Genomic DNA, 20,214 nt, shown 5'->3' with positions numbered 1-20,214 from the left:
TTCCTTTTCTATTTATTTGACTGTCTCAAAGCGAACCTTGCTGTAAATGGTTGGTATTTTTAACCAATAACTGCTGCTGTACATGTAACCGCTAAAAATGCTGCGTCTTGCTTTCTGGCCTCTCCGTCCTATGACATCATTAGTATGACATCATCCTCTAAATAAAGAAGCTTTTTGAAGTTACTGTTGGAGTTGGAATTTTTATGTCTTTATTTTAAAATGATGTATTAAAAAAATGGTTATATCAGCAAATTAAACATCCACAGACAGCAACTAACATGCTACTGACTAAATATAGTAAAAAGAGGGACTCTGGCACTAAAAACACTGTAACATTGAAACACATCTACTTGGTTTGACTCATTTGGACGGCTGAACTTTAAATTCATTTTTAAACATCTAATGGTCAGTATGACATAAAAAATCGTGAATCTTTCCTTTAACTCTAAATCTTGCACAGTATTCCTGTTCTTGCCGTTTCTGAGCCATTTCCAGTATTATGTCGCCATCTAGCGGCCAAACCAAATATAACATCATGAGTGTCCACGTGGAATGGAATCATTAGCAGGCTGCCAACTCATACTGACTATATTACTGCAGCTTCTAGCATCAAGTAATAACCAAATGTGGACAATTTGTCTCCAAACTGTCAACAATATAACAGCAAGTTAATAAACAGGAATTAACAGCTTTGTTCTAATAAATGACATTCTTGTCATTTAAATAGAATTATAAGCTTGTTCTTAACTATAACTGATACAACTGAACACAAAACCTCAATATAATATATAATCATTTCAATATAAAAAATGAATAAGATGTGTCATTACTTGTGCTGGTCAGTTACACATAAAATAAACAAGAAATACATGATGATCAGTGGGCTCTGATAGGTTGAAGCACTGTTGTGATTACCTGCAAACCTACTCTCCTCTGCAGCTGTGCAAGCCTCAGCCAATCAGAACTCACAACTCTTATTTGGCCAGGTAAACTGCCCTCTAATATAATCCCTGAAATCTTTACTGCTGTAACAGTAACTTCTCACTGGGACAAAGTACACAGACACTTAGCTTTACAATGTATCTATAAACTGTGGACACAAACAGTGCTTGTTGCCATACTGTAGCTGGAGGTCTGTATGGTTACAGGAAGATATAGATTAGTTCGAGGTTACTAACCAGTAAAACTGGTAAAACAGGAGGAAGTGGCCCAAGTTTACTACTGGCTACATTACACTTTGTACCAGTCAGACCTGCAGGCCACAAAAGTTAAATACAACATAGAAAACTGAGGGAGGAAACGTGAAAAACAAAGAGTTAAGATACTTAATATCTTAGTGACTCAAACTCTTTTAAATTTTGCACATTTTTTTATTTTCATTCAGTTACACATTTCAATTTATGCTTTTACATTTGAACATAGACACGGACACTTTTCTGTTTTCATTTAATAATTTTGCCTTTTTAGATTAAAATATTTCACTTTATCAGATTTTGTTTTTACATTTAACTGTGGTCTGATTATCATGTGCACTACAATATAATAATAATAATAACAACAGTAATAGTAATTAAAACTGCAAGCAGTGATGAACGGGCCCTCGCGCCCCCATGCACCGCCCCGTACGCGCATGTCGGTGCGTGCTGCAGTCACACGGCAGACACAGCAGGCATGTAGACGTCTTGGCACCGGGGCTTGTAATGAACACTGTGTGATGGGGCTAAGTCACATTGCATGTGTCCACTAGGTGGGGCTCGAGATCACCCACCAATTACATGTCATGTTGCAGTGTATGATGTAGAGAACACATCCTCTAAATTTCATGTAAATCGGATAATGTTTGTCATATGAGGCTGACTTCCTGTGTCCAGTAGGTGGTGCTGTGTATTTGACACAGTATTGATGCGTAGATGTGTTCAGGGCGGGACCCTCTACATGCATGATGAATTTGGTGTAGATCAGACAATGCCTGTAGGAGTTATAAGGACTTCCTGCTTTATGGCGAAGCATCGAAATTATCTGCACAGCCACGCCCAAGAGGAAGAAGTCATAAAAAAGATTTTGATAACTGGTGTTATGTCTTAGCTGAGTCAATTTCAGGTGCAAATACTTAAGATTATGGGAGTAATTAGTGAAAGAATGAAGCAAGTGACTTCCTGTTGCCAGTAGGTGGCGCTATGACTGTCACTAAATATGAGACTGTACATGTGTTCAGACCAGGACGCTGAACAAGCATCTGAAATTTGGAAAAGCTCAGAGCATGTGGAGTCAAGTTATGAGGGTTTGAAATTTCATGGCGAAGCATCGAAATTCGCCGCGTCACCACGGCAACCAGGAATGGCGAGGGAAAAAGATTTTGATAACTTTTCATCTCCAATGTCTCAAGATGATTCTGTGTGAATTTGAAGAGGATGGGGTTAAATCCCTAGGAGTAGTTCGTTCAAATATGATGCGTGGAAATGACCAAAAAATGCAACAAAATTGAGCATTTTTCCCAAGATGGCCGACTTCCTGTTGGACTTAGGGTATGGGTCCAAATGGCATTTTTGTGCGTCTGGAGATGATACATAAACCTACCGAATTTCATTCTTCTATGTCAATCGGGAAGGCTGAGGTTCAATTTTGAAATATTCAAGGGGGCGCTATTGAGCCATTTACTCACGCCCATCCCATTGAAGTATATAGGATGTTAAATGACCCCACTCCAGACGTGTGTGTTGAGTTTCGTTACCGTGGAGGCATCCTTTGCCTCTGAAAACTGTAATCGTATTTTCATGGCGTTGAATGCGTTGTCATGGCAACAGTATTTGATGATGGGTCACGAGTTGCAGAATGTGGCATCACCAAGGTCTTATGTCTCAGCTGAGTGAATTTCAGGTGGAAATACTTAAGATTATGGGAGTAATTAATGAACAAATGACGCAAGTGACTTCCTGTTGCCAGTAGGTGGCGCTATGACTGTCACTAAATATGGGACTGTACATGTGTTCAGACCAGGACACTGAACAAGCATATTAAATTTGGGAAAGCTCAGACCATGTGGAGTCAAGTTATGAGGGTTTGAAATTTCATGGCGAAGCATCGAAATTCGCCGCGTCACCACGGCAACCAGGAATGACGTGGGAAAAAGCTTTTGATAACTTTTCATCTTCAATGTCTCAAGATGACTCTGTGTGAATTTGAAGTAGATGGGATGAAAACTCTAGGACTAGTTCGCTCAAATATGATGCCACAATCGACATTAAAATCAATACTTTGATTCAAAATGGCCGACTTCCTGTTGGAGTGACGTCATGGGCCCCACTGACTTTTTTGTGCGTCTTGACATGATGAACATGTGTACCAAGTTTCGTTTCTCTATGTCAATCTGTCGCGACGGGATCGATGTTCTTAATTTTGCAGGTGGCGCTAGAGAGCCATTTTAGCACACCCATTTATGCAAACCATAAAATATCAAATTTTTCGCCGGGTCTGGCTTGCGTGGAAACTTTGGTGACTTTTAAGGCACGTTCAGGGGGGCAAAAAGCCCATTGTTTTGGGAGAAAAATAAAAAGCGGAATAATAATCCGGGCAATTGAATAATAATCCGGGCAATTACAATAGGGCTTCGTGCTGGTCAGCGCTCGGGCCCTAATAATAATTTAGAATCTATAATTTTTTTCTTTTTACTGTCAACTACTGCCTATGTACATGAACACAACAGTAACACTGCCACCCAGAGGCCATAAGTATAAACTACATTTTATCCATCCATTGGAAATTATGGGTTTATGTGGCAGTAAAACTGTTGACTCTATGTTCAGTCATTGTTTCTGTAGTGGGCCTGTGAGCAGTAAACATACATAACCTGCATTTGCATGTTTATGCTGAGCTAACCATAATTTGTGTTTTTCCTTTTGTAATTACAATGAGAAAGGTTTAACATACAAACTGACATGTTACAAAGGTTGCACACTTTAATATTGTTTGATGTAGTTTAAGTGAAAATCATGGTAGGTTAGAGAAGAAACATCTTCATAGAAGCCAATTTATAAATGTCCACTTATAGGGAATCAATAAAAATATGAATTTAAAGTGTTATATATTACAGAAAATAAATTAAATTATTTTTTACAGAAACAAGAACATGAGGAGTAATACAATCCTGATCAAGGCTTAGCTGAGGCTTTAGTTATGAAGAGGAGAAAGCCAAATACTTCATCCACACACACACTGTTGTTCTGTAGTAAATTACAAATCCTGGTTCATGTTTAGTTTAAGCTGCTCTTCCCACACACTCAGACACAGTCATTGATTCACACAACAAAGAGTTTTCACATTTCATTTATTTAAAAAATGTTTCACCAGTTCCACCATGACTGTTTAAACATGGTAATATATGAATGTATTATTCTACTGTTCCTTAAATAGATTATTACATTACCATGTCCTGACATTAGCACACTCATACACTGATAACGAGACAAGAAGCAGTACTGCCATGACTTGATTCTAACATAGTAAATATATAGATTTAAAATGACAGTCTTTACAAAGCAATATTCCTAACCAAGAGTGAAGGATACTGCCATGTATTATATATCTACATATGTTCCCATACTGTGAAAATACAGTCCAAGTTAAGTCAGTGTTTGGAAAGTATTTTTTCTGCTAACTTCCGGGAGCCTGAATAGAGATTCATGTGCAGTACAACAAAGCTGAAATAACAGAGTAATGAGAGTCATAATAATGCAGATCATCGCCGGTTCTCCTTTTCCAGATAGTCTTTGGCCTCGTTGATCTTAGCAGCGAGATACGGTGACCCACCTATACAAAAACATAATCAAACTATTAGTGTGATTCTGCATTTATTCATTTTACACTTGACCATCCACAAGCTTCTCATTGGAGTCAAGTTGTGGAAAGTTATGCTGTTATATCAAACATGCTGTGTTTTTTTCCCCAGCTCAAAAGACCGAAATGTTACACAAACATGTTTTAGATTTTTATAAATTAAGGCCTCCATGTGCCAGTTGCTTGAAAATAAGTATCAATGAGCAACACTTAATGGCCGTTAAGTGAACTGCAGTCAATATCCTGTCACTCAAGTGCAGGAGATGTCATGTTCCTCGCTTACACTTCTCATAATTACATTAAAAAAATCTCTGATGTTGTGTTTTCACCGTGTTTCAGCAAAGCATCTCTAACCTGGTTGGGTGTTTTTGTGAAATATTGTGTGGTCGATGGAGGGAATTCATTTTCTCATTAGCCTGAGATCACTGTTTTTGTTGTGTTGCTGTGTCGTTATCATGGTTGTCAGTCGACTCGGGAGCGCACAAAAATTCCACATCCTTTGGATATTTGTGGAAAATCCCACGTCCTTCACATAGAAGTTACTGATACAGATAGCCGGAAAATTTGGGGCCTGTCTCATTTTTTTATGTTACATTTCAACCTGTTCACTCACTGGCAGTAAAAACTATTTATAATATGTAAATTGCTTCATATTTTCTACATATAGAACCTTCAAGGTTAAGAATCAGCAGCATTGAGAACTCTTACCTTTATCTGGATGGTTCAGGATCATTATCCTCCGATGGGCCTCACGTATCTTGGTCTTATTGGTGACTGGGCTGAACAGAAAAACAAATAATACATCCATGTGATCAATCACTTTCCTCTGAACAATAAGGGGCACACACAGAAGAATTTTACCCATAATTTAACCAGATTAAAAAATAAAAAAATCCAATAAAACACATTTGTTTACCTGACTCCTAGAATAAGGCTGGCCTCGCGTTTGGACATCTTCTGCTCAAAGCCTCCTTTGTAGTATGGTGAGAAAACCTGCAGATGACACAAGAGTTTTGACTCACTAACCAGGCCCAAAAACGTATAAACAGGCTTTATTTGATTTGTTTAGTTTATTTCTTTGCGCCACTTAAAACTTGTACAAAAAGTACTGGGCCCAACACCTTTTAGAGACAAAGCACTCAATCAAAGTTGCAGATATCAGTGGTCAGAAAGCACAAGTTTAAGATGCTACCATTGATGGTGAACTGATGACTTGTACTGTGAAGCAGCTGCAGAAGGTGTGCTGAAGGAAGGCTGCTTTACTGTCATTAAGGCTAACTTAGCTAAACGTAATTACATTATAGCCAGAATTATAGATAGGTATAGGTAAGTATATTTACTACAATAAATATACTTCAAACTTCCAACTCACAGACGATAACTGTACATCATGATAGAAGCTGGATTTTAGTTCAGGTTCATTTAATCCTGCAATGGTTCAAACTCAGGGAGAGGACATGTTATTACCCATATCAGCTGGAGTGATGTCAGACCCAGTTTTTGGGATGCAAGTGTTCTTTAGTAGGAAAGATGCAACAAATCTTAGGATCAGGCACATTTGCAAATGATCCATATACTCAAGAACTAGGGCTGGGTATCGGTACTCAATACCTTTAAAAGGTGTTGACCGAAATAAATGGATACCTAGTAGTATAAAAGAGTACCGTCAAATGACACCTGCAATCGATCCTTTTTGGACCCAGAGCTAGAAAATATGACTATTTATATGGACTTGATCATAGCCAAGCAATGCAAGTGTTCTTTGATTTAATGCCACATGTGATTGGCCCACTGCCACAGCAGCTACAATCCATCTGTGGTGGCATTTTATGTAATTTACTGCTTCTATTCACATGATAGGGATGGAATGAAGTACTCAGTTGGTATCAGTGTGAATGATATGAGAAATGTAGGAGAACAGAACTGGAAATGAACATCATAGCAGACACAGGTGTACAGGTGGTTAATGAATAACTTACTGCTGAGGGCATCTTATTGACAGTGTTAGTGAAGACTTGGCCCAGAGGTTTCCAGAGCTGGAATGCATAGCGACCTGTTGATCAAACACAAGATACATGAAACACTCCCAAATGCATACATCTTGGTAAATGACTGGCTCTTTATCAAACTAATCTTACCTGCAAAACCTGCAGCAGCAACACCTAGACCCACTGCGATCAGAGTCCCTCCCTGTCAAAAGCAAACATCCACCTGTTACCACACTGAGCTAGAGTTATAGAACACAGCTAGTAGAGGAGTTTTACATGTGTGAGGCAGCTTCAATATGTCATGTATGTTTTATACTATGATTAATCATAAACTAGTACTGTGTGGAAGGTAGAAGTCTGTAAATGTAAATGAGTGTCAGTAACTCGCATGAAACTTGCTACTGTTGTTGCTGGTATTTAAAAATGGCGGTATTTAAAAAGTGTGTGGGACGTCGCGCTCATGACTCTTCCAGTGATGACACTCTTTGACCAATCAGTGGCCAGCAGTCAGTTGACGTCACATTTAAGTATCGGCTCGCCAGAGCCATAGGACGTCTATGGCCAGAGCAGACACTAAATAAGTACCAGGTACCAGGTACTATCCCTAATGGAAAAGCAAAAAAACCCCAAAAACGAATCGAGTCCAGCCGAGCCGAGTAGTGCTAGAACTGTAAAATGGAAAAGCTCCATACAATGAAGTCAGGCTACATGTGGAGGATAGCCAGCAGCAAAATGACAGCAAACGTGTTATGTCACATCTGAGAGAGAAAACACAGTATACGTTTTTTTTTACTGTACATTCATTTTAAAGCTGACTAGAAGACTAAACATGGCTCAAATGTTATGAACTACGCTGTTAGCTAAGCTGGTGTACCTGACGCAACAGACGTTAGCGGTCATGGAGGTTACCTGACTAACAGAGAGAAACACAGCGTCCGCTTCAATTTGACTGAGTCCATAAATGGTTTCAGTATAAAAGCACATACTCACCAGTCTCTTGTCTATCTCTGCATCACTTCTGTTCTGCATTTTCGGACTGTATTCAGCATAAGTCAGTCCATCTATAGACGCTCCGCCGGTGGTCGCCATGTTGTTACTGCTGCTCCGGGGATAACTTTCAAAATAAAAGTCAGCAACCGACAAGCGGGTATGGAGAGCCAAATAAGCTGTTAGGTAAATTTCATATTCACAAAACCAGTACATCAAAAAGAATCCCATCATTTCAATTAATTTTACTTTATTTATTTTTCTCTCTTCCTTTCTATTAAAACTTTTATGTTTTCTTTATATACACATTATTATTAGCCTGTTATTATTATTTTATTTTATGAACTGGAATGACTGGTTGTTTGTATATTCTGTTCAATAACGAAGAAAAACAAACAAACCTGTTTATATGTCCATTATGAACGTCTTAAGGTGTTTAAAATAAGGTGCCACAACATCATCAATCTTTGAAGGGAAACAATACTTAAAATCACTGCATGAGCAAAAACACGTCCCCACTCAACCTATGGAATATTGACATATGCAGACACCCTGCAACAGATCAATGCTTAACATATAAATTATTTATTTCAATTAAACGCTCTTTAAACCAGCACAGCAATAAAGTCAGTAAATCAGTCTGCATTGATCTATAAATGAATATGGGTGATTCTTACAGTAAAGTATGTGAGGCTTCCTCATCAATTCATTAAATCTTTGCAGCATCTGAAAACAGCAGGGCTGATATGTTGATACATCTGCAGCCTGACAAGTACAAGGCCAGAGTACAGTGCTTTTACACATGGCCTTTCACTGTGTTTACCTTCATTAAATCATCTGATGTCACTAGCCTGGTACATAATAACCACATACACACACATCAGACTGGTGGGTTAGTATTGATTTTTTTTTTTACTTCTCATGTTTTATCCTTGAAACACACTGCAGAGTAAATGTTGTTGTGTAACATTAATGACCAAACTAAGTGATAGTGTGCATGGTGAGATACATTAGAATGAATGCATTGTGTGATCATGCTGTGATGCTATAAGCGTCCAGATACTTCTTGAACAATAGCTTTCCATTTGCTGAGCTCTTATTACATTTAACTGTGATTCATTTGGCACAACTGTCTCTATAAGTGCAGTAATTAGACTGGCTGAGAGAATATTAATGAAACACACCTACTGATCTATATTCACCTTCACTCACCCCTTTTGCACGTTCATGAACCAAAATAGCAGGTGCGAATGGATACACCCACACTGTCTTGCTATGTATTGTTGAAGTTTCATCTGAGGTAAAATATTAAACTGAGGGTGGGCCACTGGGCCTTGCCACTGAGGAGGGAACTCAAATGATATAAAATATAATTTCCTCCCTTTCAATTTACAATGTATGTGTATGCTGTAAAAAAAAAAAAAAGGGCAATTTAATTTCAGCTGGACTTTAATAATGATTTTTTTTGTAAATCAACTAATCTGTTAATCTATTATTTATGGTACCACTAGGGTGCACCGAAATCAGAAACTTTGATATTTAGCAATAAAGCAACACTGTGGTATTTTAAAGTTAAGGTGGGAGCTGCCATCAACATGTCACTTGTAATAGAATTGTTAATGTTTCCTTTTTTCCCTAACTGCTTTATCCAAAAAATTGCGCTTTTTTTAAGCAAACTGCTGAAAGCTCCAGAGAAGCTACTAAATTTATGTTTTGTCAATTACTGTTTCCAATGTGAAAAAATAACTGTGGAGCTCAGCTGGTTGTTCTGGTTTTCAAAAGGATGTCCTGTGCCCCAGGAATAACCCCCCGTTGTTCCAATATCTGCCACTAGATGGAGCCATTGAAATGTACATTTTGTGGTACTGTAAAACATGAATTTGTTGCACAGAACGGTACTGACTTATCAATAAGAATATGATTTGATTATTGAATGTGTTGCACTAAAAGTTAGTAATATTTAGTGTCAAATATGTTTCTACATATTTGTGTTACATTTGTGTTCGTTTTGTTTTGTTTGTTGGCTGCATTTGTCTTTGCTTGACTGTGTATATTCTTTTATTTTTATGCTTTAGTTGTGTTTTCTTGCTGTAACTTCAGTTATATCTTTTCTTTGTTGTTTCTTCTTGCTGGATTCAGATTCCACCATTGCACCTCAATCACTGGATTTCATAGCACCTTTTGACACCATTGATCACTGTAAGATTAAGATCCTTATTGTTGTTTCTCAGTACTCGCATACATTAAAATGAAATTGATCCTCTGCATTTGACCCATCCTATGCACACAGTCTAGGAGCAGTATGGACACCTGTAATTTTGCCAGTGCTTTGAGTAGAGTATTAACCTTAACATATGTACATGTCTTTGATGGTTGGAGCACCTGGCAGAAACCCACACAGACAGAAGGAGAACATGCAAACTGAACAGACAGGAACCAAGGACCTTCTTGCTGTGAGGCAGCACTACTAACCACTGAGCCACTGCGCTGCCCCTATACTATTAGATTCAATTCTAATTTCGGTGTCTCTGGCCTAGCCCTATCTTGGCCTACATCCTTATTATCTGAAGGAACAAAGAGTGTCTACTAATAATAATATTACATCTAGTATATCAGGACTCAGATCTTGGTGTACTGTACACATACACTAGCTGTACTGTGTATGCCTATAAGCGCTGATGATCATATATAACTACATTTGTGGCATTTCCTGCTTCTTAAATTGGTGTTACATTTGAGCCCTGCCTCTCCTTTGAGAAGCACATTAAATAAATCACCATGACTGCCTTTTTCCACTAATGTAACATACCTTAAATTCAGTCTTCCGTGTCCACGACTGGGCTGATGTAGAAACTCTTAATACATTAATTTGTTTCATTCAGACTTGATTAATGTAATGTTCTGTTTTCAGGTCTGCCACATGCTAGTACTAAAAGTCTTCAGATAGTTCAAAATGCTGCAGCTAGAATCTTAACCAAGACAGGAAAATTTGACCATATTACACCAATTCTAGCCACCCTTCATTGGGTTTCTGTTCATGCTAGATCAGACTTTAAGTACTTCTGCTGACTTATAAAATCCTAAACTGTATTCAAAGTTAAAAAGAAGCCAGCAGGTGTCCTTGTCCTATCTGGTCACATTCTTATGGAATAACGTCTATACTGGTGTCAGGCAATCCAAGTCTGTTGAGTCCTTTAAATCTAAACTTAAAACTCATGTTTTTGCTTTAACCTACAGTTACTTGCCTTTGATTGAGTACTTCATGACCTTGTACTGCATGGTGGGTCAGTTTCTTTATCATTAACTTTTAGTGTTGTCCTACACCAACAAAGCTTTTGATTATTGCGACTGTATTGATCACCATTGCATCTCTCTAACCTTCTTTTTACTTTTTCCACTAACACAAGTGTCAATCTCCTTGTTTTCGCCTTCTGTCCTCTCTTCTCTCTCAGGCATCTCTTGCTGGAGCAGCACCCATCCTGGAGTTTCCCTAACTGAGAGGTTTTGAACCTGGTTCCCCATTCTGCAGGAGTTTTGCCTAGGTCCAGATCTTTAAATCTGCCCACTCCACAGAGTCAAGTAGAGTGATTCTGTTTGTCTGCTATCATGACATTAAACAGCGATTTGAAAAAATCGTAATGAGCGTCACAAGGGGACTAATGATTAGCCAATCAATGCCACAGATGAGACTAATACTGTTGCCAAGCTGTTGTCAAGTGTCAAGATTCTGTCACTGCATTACCTATTTCTTGCTTCAGATGTTTTCAGACACACAAAGTATTTTAGTGTACTGTTTAGCAGTAATATGAAAAAGTTTGTGACCCAGTAACTGAATCGGTCAGAGTAGAGGCAATCAGACTAAAGATGGAAACTGAGTAACAATTTGTCTCTCTCTCTCTCTAAATGATGTCTTTATTCTTCACTCTTTCCTGTTTAAATAATGTATTTTCTTATATCTTCTCCATGTATGTGAAAAGTGAGATGTGAGTCTCCCCGTGTGCCTGTGTAGTCTGTCCTCCTCCTGCCAGTTCTCCATGGTAATGGGGGGTTGCATGGCTCAAGTCCTATTCTGTTCTGGTGGTACCTGGAAACTGCTTGGCATCCTCTTCATCACAATTTTCATATATATATTTGTATTGATAAGTTATATTATAACTTTGTTATACTGTTCAGTGCTGTAATTCTATCATTTGTTTTCTATTCTGTACAAACATCTATTGCACATCTGTCTGTCCTGGTAGAGGGATCCCTCCTCTGTTGCTGTTCTTGAGGTTTCTTCCATTTTTTTTCCTGTTAAAGGTTTTATTAAGGGAGCTATTACGCTATTGATTAAGGTATTGCTGTACAGGCAAATTTATGATTTGTGATATTAGGCCATGCAAAAAAATGACTTGACTTGTTTCTTATTTGTTCTTATTTATATTTGCTTGTAGTCTTGTTTTTCTTTGTGTGTTTTATTTGTTTGCATCTGTTCTTGGTGTGTTTCATATATTTGGTTCTCTTTGTATTTATCTGTATCTGTTGGTGCACTTTGTGGCCCTTGTGGACCCTAGACATGATTAGGGTTCCAGCAGGAGTCTCGGAGCAGGGAGCAGGAGCACAGAGGAACTGATGGAGTCCTGAGCCTGGAGCCGGTTTCTTTTGTCCCCGGTAATTGGATTTGGTTGGCTAGGAGAGATGGCTGCCAGTGAGAGGCTGCGATCATTAGGTGTGAATGAGACGTGTGGTGCCAGGGCCGGTGTCACACATACACACACACACACAGAGAGATTGGTGTGCAATGGACCACAAACACACACGCATAAATGTCCACACTAATTTGGAAATGCTGTTTACCTGTCAAATAATGTTCATCCACACATCATTCAGTAGATCATTTTGTAAAAGGCCCCCCCACACTGAAACACCAAAACTGCTAAATCACATTTTCTGCCCCTCACAGTCATCTGTCATCATATAATAGACCACGACACATGGTATAGAAGAGTATTTCATGAAGCAAGATTAACAGTTAAACCAGGCTTACTTTTTTACACCTGGTTTATATAAGGCTGGAATTAGAATTAGACCGTTGTCTTGATTGAATTGTATATAAAATTCAATGCTTGGAATAATAACTTGTGTCTGATGTGGCTTTTCAAAAATAATAATAACATTTAAAACAAATAAATTCTTAAACTTACTTTCCCTTCATTAAAAATTCCAGGAGAAGTCAATTATCAGTGTATAGTAAGAAAAAATAAAACAATATAATTCATTTGTTCAACTTTTCATCCATGGTTAAATTCAAACTATTACTTGAATTTGAAGCTTCACGTTTACACAGCACACTCAGTTGCATACTTCCCCATGATTGGCTCTAAATTAGCTGTCACAAATCATGCTTGTAAGTACAGACCTTAAATTCAGTTTTCAGATGAGCAGAGAGACAACTTCCCTTCTTCCATTGATGAATGACCTCCATCTGACCCAGCTAAGACATAATCAGCCAGTTTGAGTGAAACGGCTTTTGTAGCCAGCTGCTAGCATGAATGAATCAAGATCTGATCTTACTACAAAGGAAGAACATTTCCTTCTTGATATCTTGGTAGATACCAGACCTTCTTCCTTGTTTTAGCTTCTTGTTCTTGGCCCAGACACAACTAACCAAGTAGAGTGAATGTTCTTACACACTAGCTTACTGGGAACTACTAGCGCTGCAAACTGGTACAGATTGAGGCGGTAAGTCATTGCAGGTAGTATCAGCTGTAATATAGGTGTGAAGCTGGAAGTTGCAGGTGCTCTTTTGGCTTTGTAGCTACACTTTTTTTTGACCACTGAAATACCTTTACCTTTAAGTACCTTTAAGTTAATTTTGATGTCCTTTTAATTTGATGTTTTAATGTCTGCTCCTCTTACATCAACCAGTAAGAACAATTCCTTTGTTTGTGGAAATGAAGGTAAACGTGACACAGAATGAGAATGGAAAATAAATATGACAAAAGAAAGAAATCGTAGACTCTGAGTTTTGTTTAAGCATGTCATCCAAGGTATGAACCAAAAGGACCAGAAGGGACCAAATACGCTGATTGAAAGTTGCACTTTTAGTTACCAACTTTAACTAAATTGTGCTAACAAGTAATCATGACCAAGCAACACTTAACTTAGTGAAATAGTGTCACAATAGTCTTCATTGTGGAGAGAGAAGCAGGTGAGCCTGTCAATCACAGCTGTCAATCAACTCCAAAGCTAGGCTACCATAAGTCTTCAAATCTTAATAATGGAGCAATAATTTCCAAAATGACCACTAGCATTAGGGGGCTTGAATTTAGAGACTGAGACCATAATGAGTGTTGATTTAGTATTTGTAGAGATTGTTGAGGCTTTTTGAATGGGAGTCAGATGGAACATCTATAGTGGCCGTTGGTGGCTTTACACTTTAAGGTAAGCCTCAAGCCATGGTAGTTGCTGCATGGTTTGAACACGCTCTGAATTCACATTGTGCCCTTCTTTTTCAGGACAAACCTCAGATATGTTGCCTCCTAGTGGCCAAGACCAAAGACTAGAAAATGTTGTATTTTAAGACCAATGAGTTCATTAATAACAGCAGTACTTATTCCTAAACTCACTTTCTCGTGAACAAACACATCTGTGGCTTTACCCTTTGCTGTGTTGTGTTATAAGTACTTGCCATCTTAACCCCCGAGGTTCATATAAACATTTAGAATGCAGCAATATACAGGATGCATTAAAAGAAAGTAGATTATTTGCATATTAAAACATTAGCCTGTGTGTGTGTGTGTGTGTGTGTGTGTGTGTGTGTGTGTGTGTGTGTGTGTGTGTGTGTGTGTGTGTGTGTGTGTGTGTGTGTGTGCTTGTCCAACTTCATCTGAGCGAGGGAGAGAAACATTTACTGGACACACACATACACGCGCAGTGTTTCCATGGGGACCAAGCAGCCACTCTGCTCTTCAATAGCGGGAGAGTGAGTCGAGGTAGACTGGCTATTGTGTTGTGTATGTTTGGGGGGTCGGGGTGGTGGTTTGAGAGGGTTGGGGACGAGAGGGGGGCAGAATTAGACAACACACTAGACAGATGAAAGCACTGCACATCTAATCATAATTTAGTCATCACTAGAAGATGCTGTGATCAAAATAAAGAAGGAAATAGGCAAGACTGACGGGACAGAAAGAGACCTGTGTACGTGAGTCAAGGGAAGAGATTGTTTGATGGAAAATGATGAGGCCTCATGCACAAAGGTGGTCTTATTGCTAAAGCCAATGCTTATTTGTGGCATCCATCGCTACATCCAGGCACATGCACTTAGCCTAAAAGGATTTCTAAAGCTCAGACAACTATGTTGCTAAAGACAGTGGCACACAAATGTACAAATGTACAATTAGGAAATATTAAAATGCAAAAGCTGAAATGAAATGGGAGACACAATGTCCCTAAAAGTAACAAAAGGTTCCAGGTCTGACTTGAAGCAGAAAATAATATGTCCATTTGCTTTGGTTGAACATTTTCTCAACATAATCAAGGATAAATCAGAAAAAAGTGACTGTTTATCTAAATTAAACGCTGACAGCCCTCACAGTAAAACATCAGTAAAGAAAGCTTTGTGAACCCTGTGACAGGCCAGAGTCTCTGCGTGTTTGGCTCAATATGGATCAATTTATATCACGAGACATGTAGGACTATTATCCTGCAACAATGCTGCAGAGAGAGTAACATAGTAGAGCCCATTAGGCTGTCCTGGCCCTCCTCTCTTTCACTGAAGAGAACTTTTAAAACAAATCCAGACAAAGAGCATTCAGAGAAAGGAAAAAGGAGGAGGGGGTTCAACTGGGGGCTTCCTCAGATGGGCTTTTGAAGCTTCTAATGAGGTTTCTTGGATTGGAGCCACTGATAAGCAATAACTTGTGATGATATTTGGAATCATCCAATATACTTTTTATTCCTGGCAAACCATCCAGAAAATTACAATTTTCAGTATTTTAGTAAAAATACATCTCAAACAGACTATCATTAGGCACAATATCCATTTGAGGCAATCATATTATTTAACAATTAGTGGTACAGGATTAAATAATTCCATCATATAAATTCCATTTTATTCATTTAATTTTGCAAGACAAGGGCAGAATTAACCCACTAGGGGGCTCTGGGGCAAAATAAGTTGTTGTGTCTGTATGTTAGAGTGTCACACTTGAAACCAATTAGTTAATGGGTAATTTATGTACAGTGTATGCATAATTTCAACATAAAGCCTGGTGAAATATTAGACATATTGGACACAGGCTCCTCTTTAAGGCCTTTAGATTGGGTAAAAAGCAGTTCATACCATTTCAGTTTGCTGCATATTATCAGACGAACGTGTCACTAATTATTACCACAGAGTGGACTGGTTGGGTGCAGGCAGGGACACCTTCAAGCAGCCCATTAAGGTGAAAACTATTCTCCATCTCTGTTTTTCCTCCACTCTTCAGTCCTCTTTCCCAGCTCAGTCAGATTCATGTGTAGATGTGTAACACAAGCTTTCTTTGTGAGACTAAATAAATGCACCACCCCCTGCCGTCATCCAAGGTAATGATGATGCCATTTAATGATTTTTATCCCATTTCATGAGAGTGAAAATAATGATAATGGCTTGTGCATAAAACAAGTCAGAGACAGAGAGTGGGTAAATGTTTAAAAAGAAAAGTGATCATAACAGACACATTTGTTTTATCCCTGTGTAGCCCTTCCATCATTACAAGCACAGATAGAGATGAAATGAAGAATACAACTAACAACACAGAAATGGCCTAGCCTAGCATATTAACAACATGTCATGAAGGATTAGTGTGAAAAATGACATGAAAATAAACATTTGCCTAAAGATTTTAAAAAGAACATTTCTACAGAGCAATAAAGCCAAACTTTAGTAAGAAATAGTCATGTGTTGATTGAGACAATGGTGATGATGACTGTACAGATTACCCATAGCGTTATAGCTATGTCACGTGCACTTTTTAAAAACGATTATATTTTATTGGATCATGTTTTTAATATAATATATTTCCTGATTTGTTTTTTTCTCCTCGAATTTTAGGGAGGTAATTTCACAACTATAAGTTACTTTGCCATCAGTTATTTAGCTATAAGTAAGCTAAGTAACTTATACTTAGCTTACTTAGCTATCAGTTACTTAGCCATAAGTAAGCTAAGTAACCCACAAGGAAACATAGTGCCCACATAAAGAAATAAAAATGCCTTGACTTGAATCATTTGCTGAATTATCTCAGGATTCATGGTATTTTCTACAATTATTCATGAACATTTATTTTGTAAAATATTCTTTTATATTCTCTTTTTGTCACTTTAAAAAACTTTTTTTTTTCCATTGCATGATGTTTTTAAAAGAATATATTTCCTGATTTGTTCGTTTTTTCTTCTCCTCCTTCTTTGGGGTGGTTTTATTGCTTATTTATAAATATCGGACAGTGTTGACAAAAACTTGGCAACCGCAAAATTAAAGTAAATATTGTTGAAAATTAACTTATTTTAGTTTTTAATGCTTTTTTCAATTCACTCTTTCATCTGGCATATATATTATACATTTTAAATATTTTTTTCACAGTTTCATTTCATTTATAAAATTATAAACAAACATGAAAAAAGTTAGATTTGTGCAAAACATCCTCAGATGATCAACTCTGATTATGAAGAAAATGTGATTCATTTTAAAAGAAATTGGCACTATTCTTAGGCAGGGAAAGGCAAGTCAGCTTTATTTATATAGCACATTTCATACCTAAGGGCAACCCAATGTGCTTTACATAAAAACAATCATTTAGCAGTAAGTATTGGAAACAAAGAACATAAAAACATACAATTTAAAAGAATAAAAATAAAATTAAAACCCAATAATAGTAAAAATTGGAAACATTAAACATAGAATTAAAAACAAGAAAAAACAATCATAATAAACATGAAAACAAAGTACAGAAAAAAGAAAGAGAGACAAATAAAATAAAAACTAGACTAAATTAGAGCATAAAATATGAGTGTGCAGCATAAAATAATGATTTGTATTAAAGTCATTAAAAGGGCATACAGTGCAAATGAAAGATTACAATTTAAAGTACTTAATGGGACATGTTTTTGTCAAAGCATCAAGAATCAGTGTATTCATAAACATTTATTTTGTAAAATATGTTTTGCCCTCAGTAACACTCAATCACACAATCACAGTAGGCTACACGGAACCTTCGTCCTGTTGCAGTCAGAGGACTTTATCACGGACGGACTGGCAAATGACATAATGGTAAACACAGTAAGGTGAGTCTCGATTTCTGTTCTATATGTCCTGCTTGGCCTCGCTTTTATCCCAACATCCTATCAGTGTAGCTCCACTGAGAGGCACTGCTCATGATGTGAGAGAGTGAACGCTCATATCTTCTACTGGAGTGACATTGCTCATGGATGGAGAGAGGGCAGCCGTTAGCTTCAGGCTAACTAGCTACCCCGGCTCCCATCACATCAGCTGGGAACAGAAAAGGCCTTTGTAACCTTTGTCATCCTCTTTCCAGCCAGTCTTCACAATACTGCATCCAGTTCTTATGTTTATGTACGAGTGTCGTGATAAAGCAGACGTGTTAGCGAGTTAGCATCACCTAGCAAGTCACGGTGGCTAAGCAGCAGGCTGACCGTGGCTTCACCTCTGTTAGTGTTTACTGCTGACACACATACATACATACACACACATACATATACATACACACTTACACACACACATACTGCTCTGAGGCTTCCAGAGTTCCATTCAGTCTCCATTTAAGCTCTCACTTTCAGTTTAAGATGATGTAATGTCATATCATCATTTAGCTTCATGTTTGTCAGCTGAGGGATATATAACAAAAAGTAAGGCAAATTGAGTCAGTGCATTAACAGCCAATGAAGGATGTGAGTTTTTATTTGGATCAAGTGAAAGGGTAAAAAAACACATTCACAGCACAAATGTACAAGAAAAAACAGCTGGGTCCATTGCAGAAAGCAGGTTTAACAAACTGTGAGTTGAGTTGTTCATGTTTTCTATAAATGAACCACAGGAGTTATGAGCTTAACAGACAGAATTACTACAATATAGTCTCATAGTACCTCATTATAGGCCCTAATGAGATAACACATACTTCTTTTTTACATTTCTGACTTCCTAAAAAAGAGTATTATTTTAGTTTAACCCTTTCATGCCTGGTGGTCACTACAGTGGACAGCTATTCAAAAGCAGTTTTCTTATATGCATGATGTATTCATGGATTTGATGGATTTTGATGGCATAGTTGCACTTCAGCCTCCACACTGGACACTGTGTGTCCTCCCATACACTACCACTTCATCTGCAGTAACCTTTTAGGTTGTAAATCAGTTGATTTATGTAATCTAACTTAATGAAAAACAAAATTAAGTTACATTTTATTTTCATGCCTAAAGAGAAATAACAACACTTGACCATAATTCATGCATGAAAGGGTTCATTGAAAGTACCATAAAGATTTCAGATATAATATGCTATATATATATATGTATATATGTGTGTATGTATATATATATATATATAATAATAATCATTTTATTGTGGACAGTAATATTAGATCATTATGTAGGGTGACTGTGAATGTATTTTCTCTAAGGTATCTATAGATTCAAAATTGGTGTAGGATTGGTAGGATAGCTGATAGATGTGATTTGAATATTTTCAGTACATTATCTGGTTACTATAGTGATGTATATATGGGTCCAAGTGAGGAGGAGGAGTTTACTCTCTGTTGCCACTTATGAAAACTTGTGATAAATAGTCAGTGTGAACTAATTGATGTAATTAACATCTATATTTCCATTAGTCAGCATATGCCTGAAGAAATGTTGTATTTATTAATAAAGCATCTTTATTGAGCAAATGAAAATTGTCAATTAAAAATAAATAGATTTACTTCTAATAAATATATGTGTTTCTGCTGAGTTGACTGTAATGTGTAGACAGTGCGTGTGTGTGTGTGTGTCTATGAGTCAACGGGAGTCCGGCGGGAAACTCCATGAGTGTCTCATTGTTAATGATTTGTTCAATGACATCAGAGCTGTAACTGTAGGAAGGTGATGTCATCGAACGTGCCACATGAGCACACACAGGGTCATACTGTGTGTTCATTTAAAACGGAGCATAAACTGATGAGTGTTAAGTGAGTGATACAGCATTACAGCATGTGTCAGAGAAGCTTTGGTCAGCATAAAAAGTCTCCAAATAAAAACCTATAAACTCTTTTGTATTTCCAATAAATGATGGCGCATAAATCGCAGATATTCAATAGGTCGCATGTGTCTACTAGAAATGGGATTGCAGTGATGTAATGGTCTTTTAAATAATTCATATGTGGGGAAAAGTAAA

General features: G+C 37.6%; 1 protein-coding gene across 1 annotated transcript; it reads right to left on the bottom strand.

Moving 5' to 3' along the window:
• Window positions 1–4,316: 4,316 nt before the first annotated feature.
• dnajc15 (DnaJ (Hsp40) homolog, subfamily C, member 15) lies at window positions 4,317–7,923 on the bottom strand. Its single transcript, XM_053328029.1, has 6 exons — window positions 7,812–7,923; window positions 6,972–7,023; window positions 6,813–6,886; window positions 5,750–5,826; window positions 5,542–5,612; window positions 4,317–4,806 (listed from the first exon to the last, which is right to left on the bottom strand). Exons 1-6 carry the CDS (start codon window positions 7,908–7,910, stop codon window positions 4,736–4,738), a joined length of 444 nt encoding a protein of 147 aa, XP_053184004.1. The 5' UTR covers window positions 7,911–7,923; the 3' UTR covers window positions 4,317–4,735.
• Window positions 7,924–20,214: the final 12,291 nt, after the last annotated feature.

Source organism: Scomber japonicus, chromosome 11 (genome assembly GCF_027409825.1).
Source record: "Scomber japonicus isolate fScoJap1 chromosome 11, fScoJap1.pri, whole genome shotgun sequence".
NCBI classification, from domain to species: Eukaryota; Metazoa; Chordata; class Actinopteri; order Scombriformes; family Scombridae; genus Scomber; species Scomber japonicus.
This window is presented reverse-complemented; position numbering and strand designations above follow the sequence as displayed.

Excerpts from the sequence above, each read along its gene's own strand:
- dnajc15 (XM_053328029.1), bottom strand. The coding sequence starts at position 7,910 with ATGGCGACCACCGGCGGAGCGTCTATAGATGGACTGACTTATGCTGAA. Across the intron at positions 5,613-5,749 it reads AGCCTTATTCTAGGAGTCAG|CCCAGTCACCAATAAGACCA; the intron begins GTAAACAAATGT and ends TTTTCTGTTCAG. Across the intron at positions 4,807-5,541 it reads CCTGAACCATCCAGATAAAG|GTGGGTCACCGTATCTCGCT; the intron begins GTAAGAGTTCTC and ends GTTTTTGTATAG.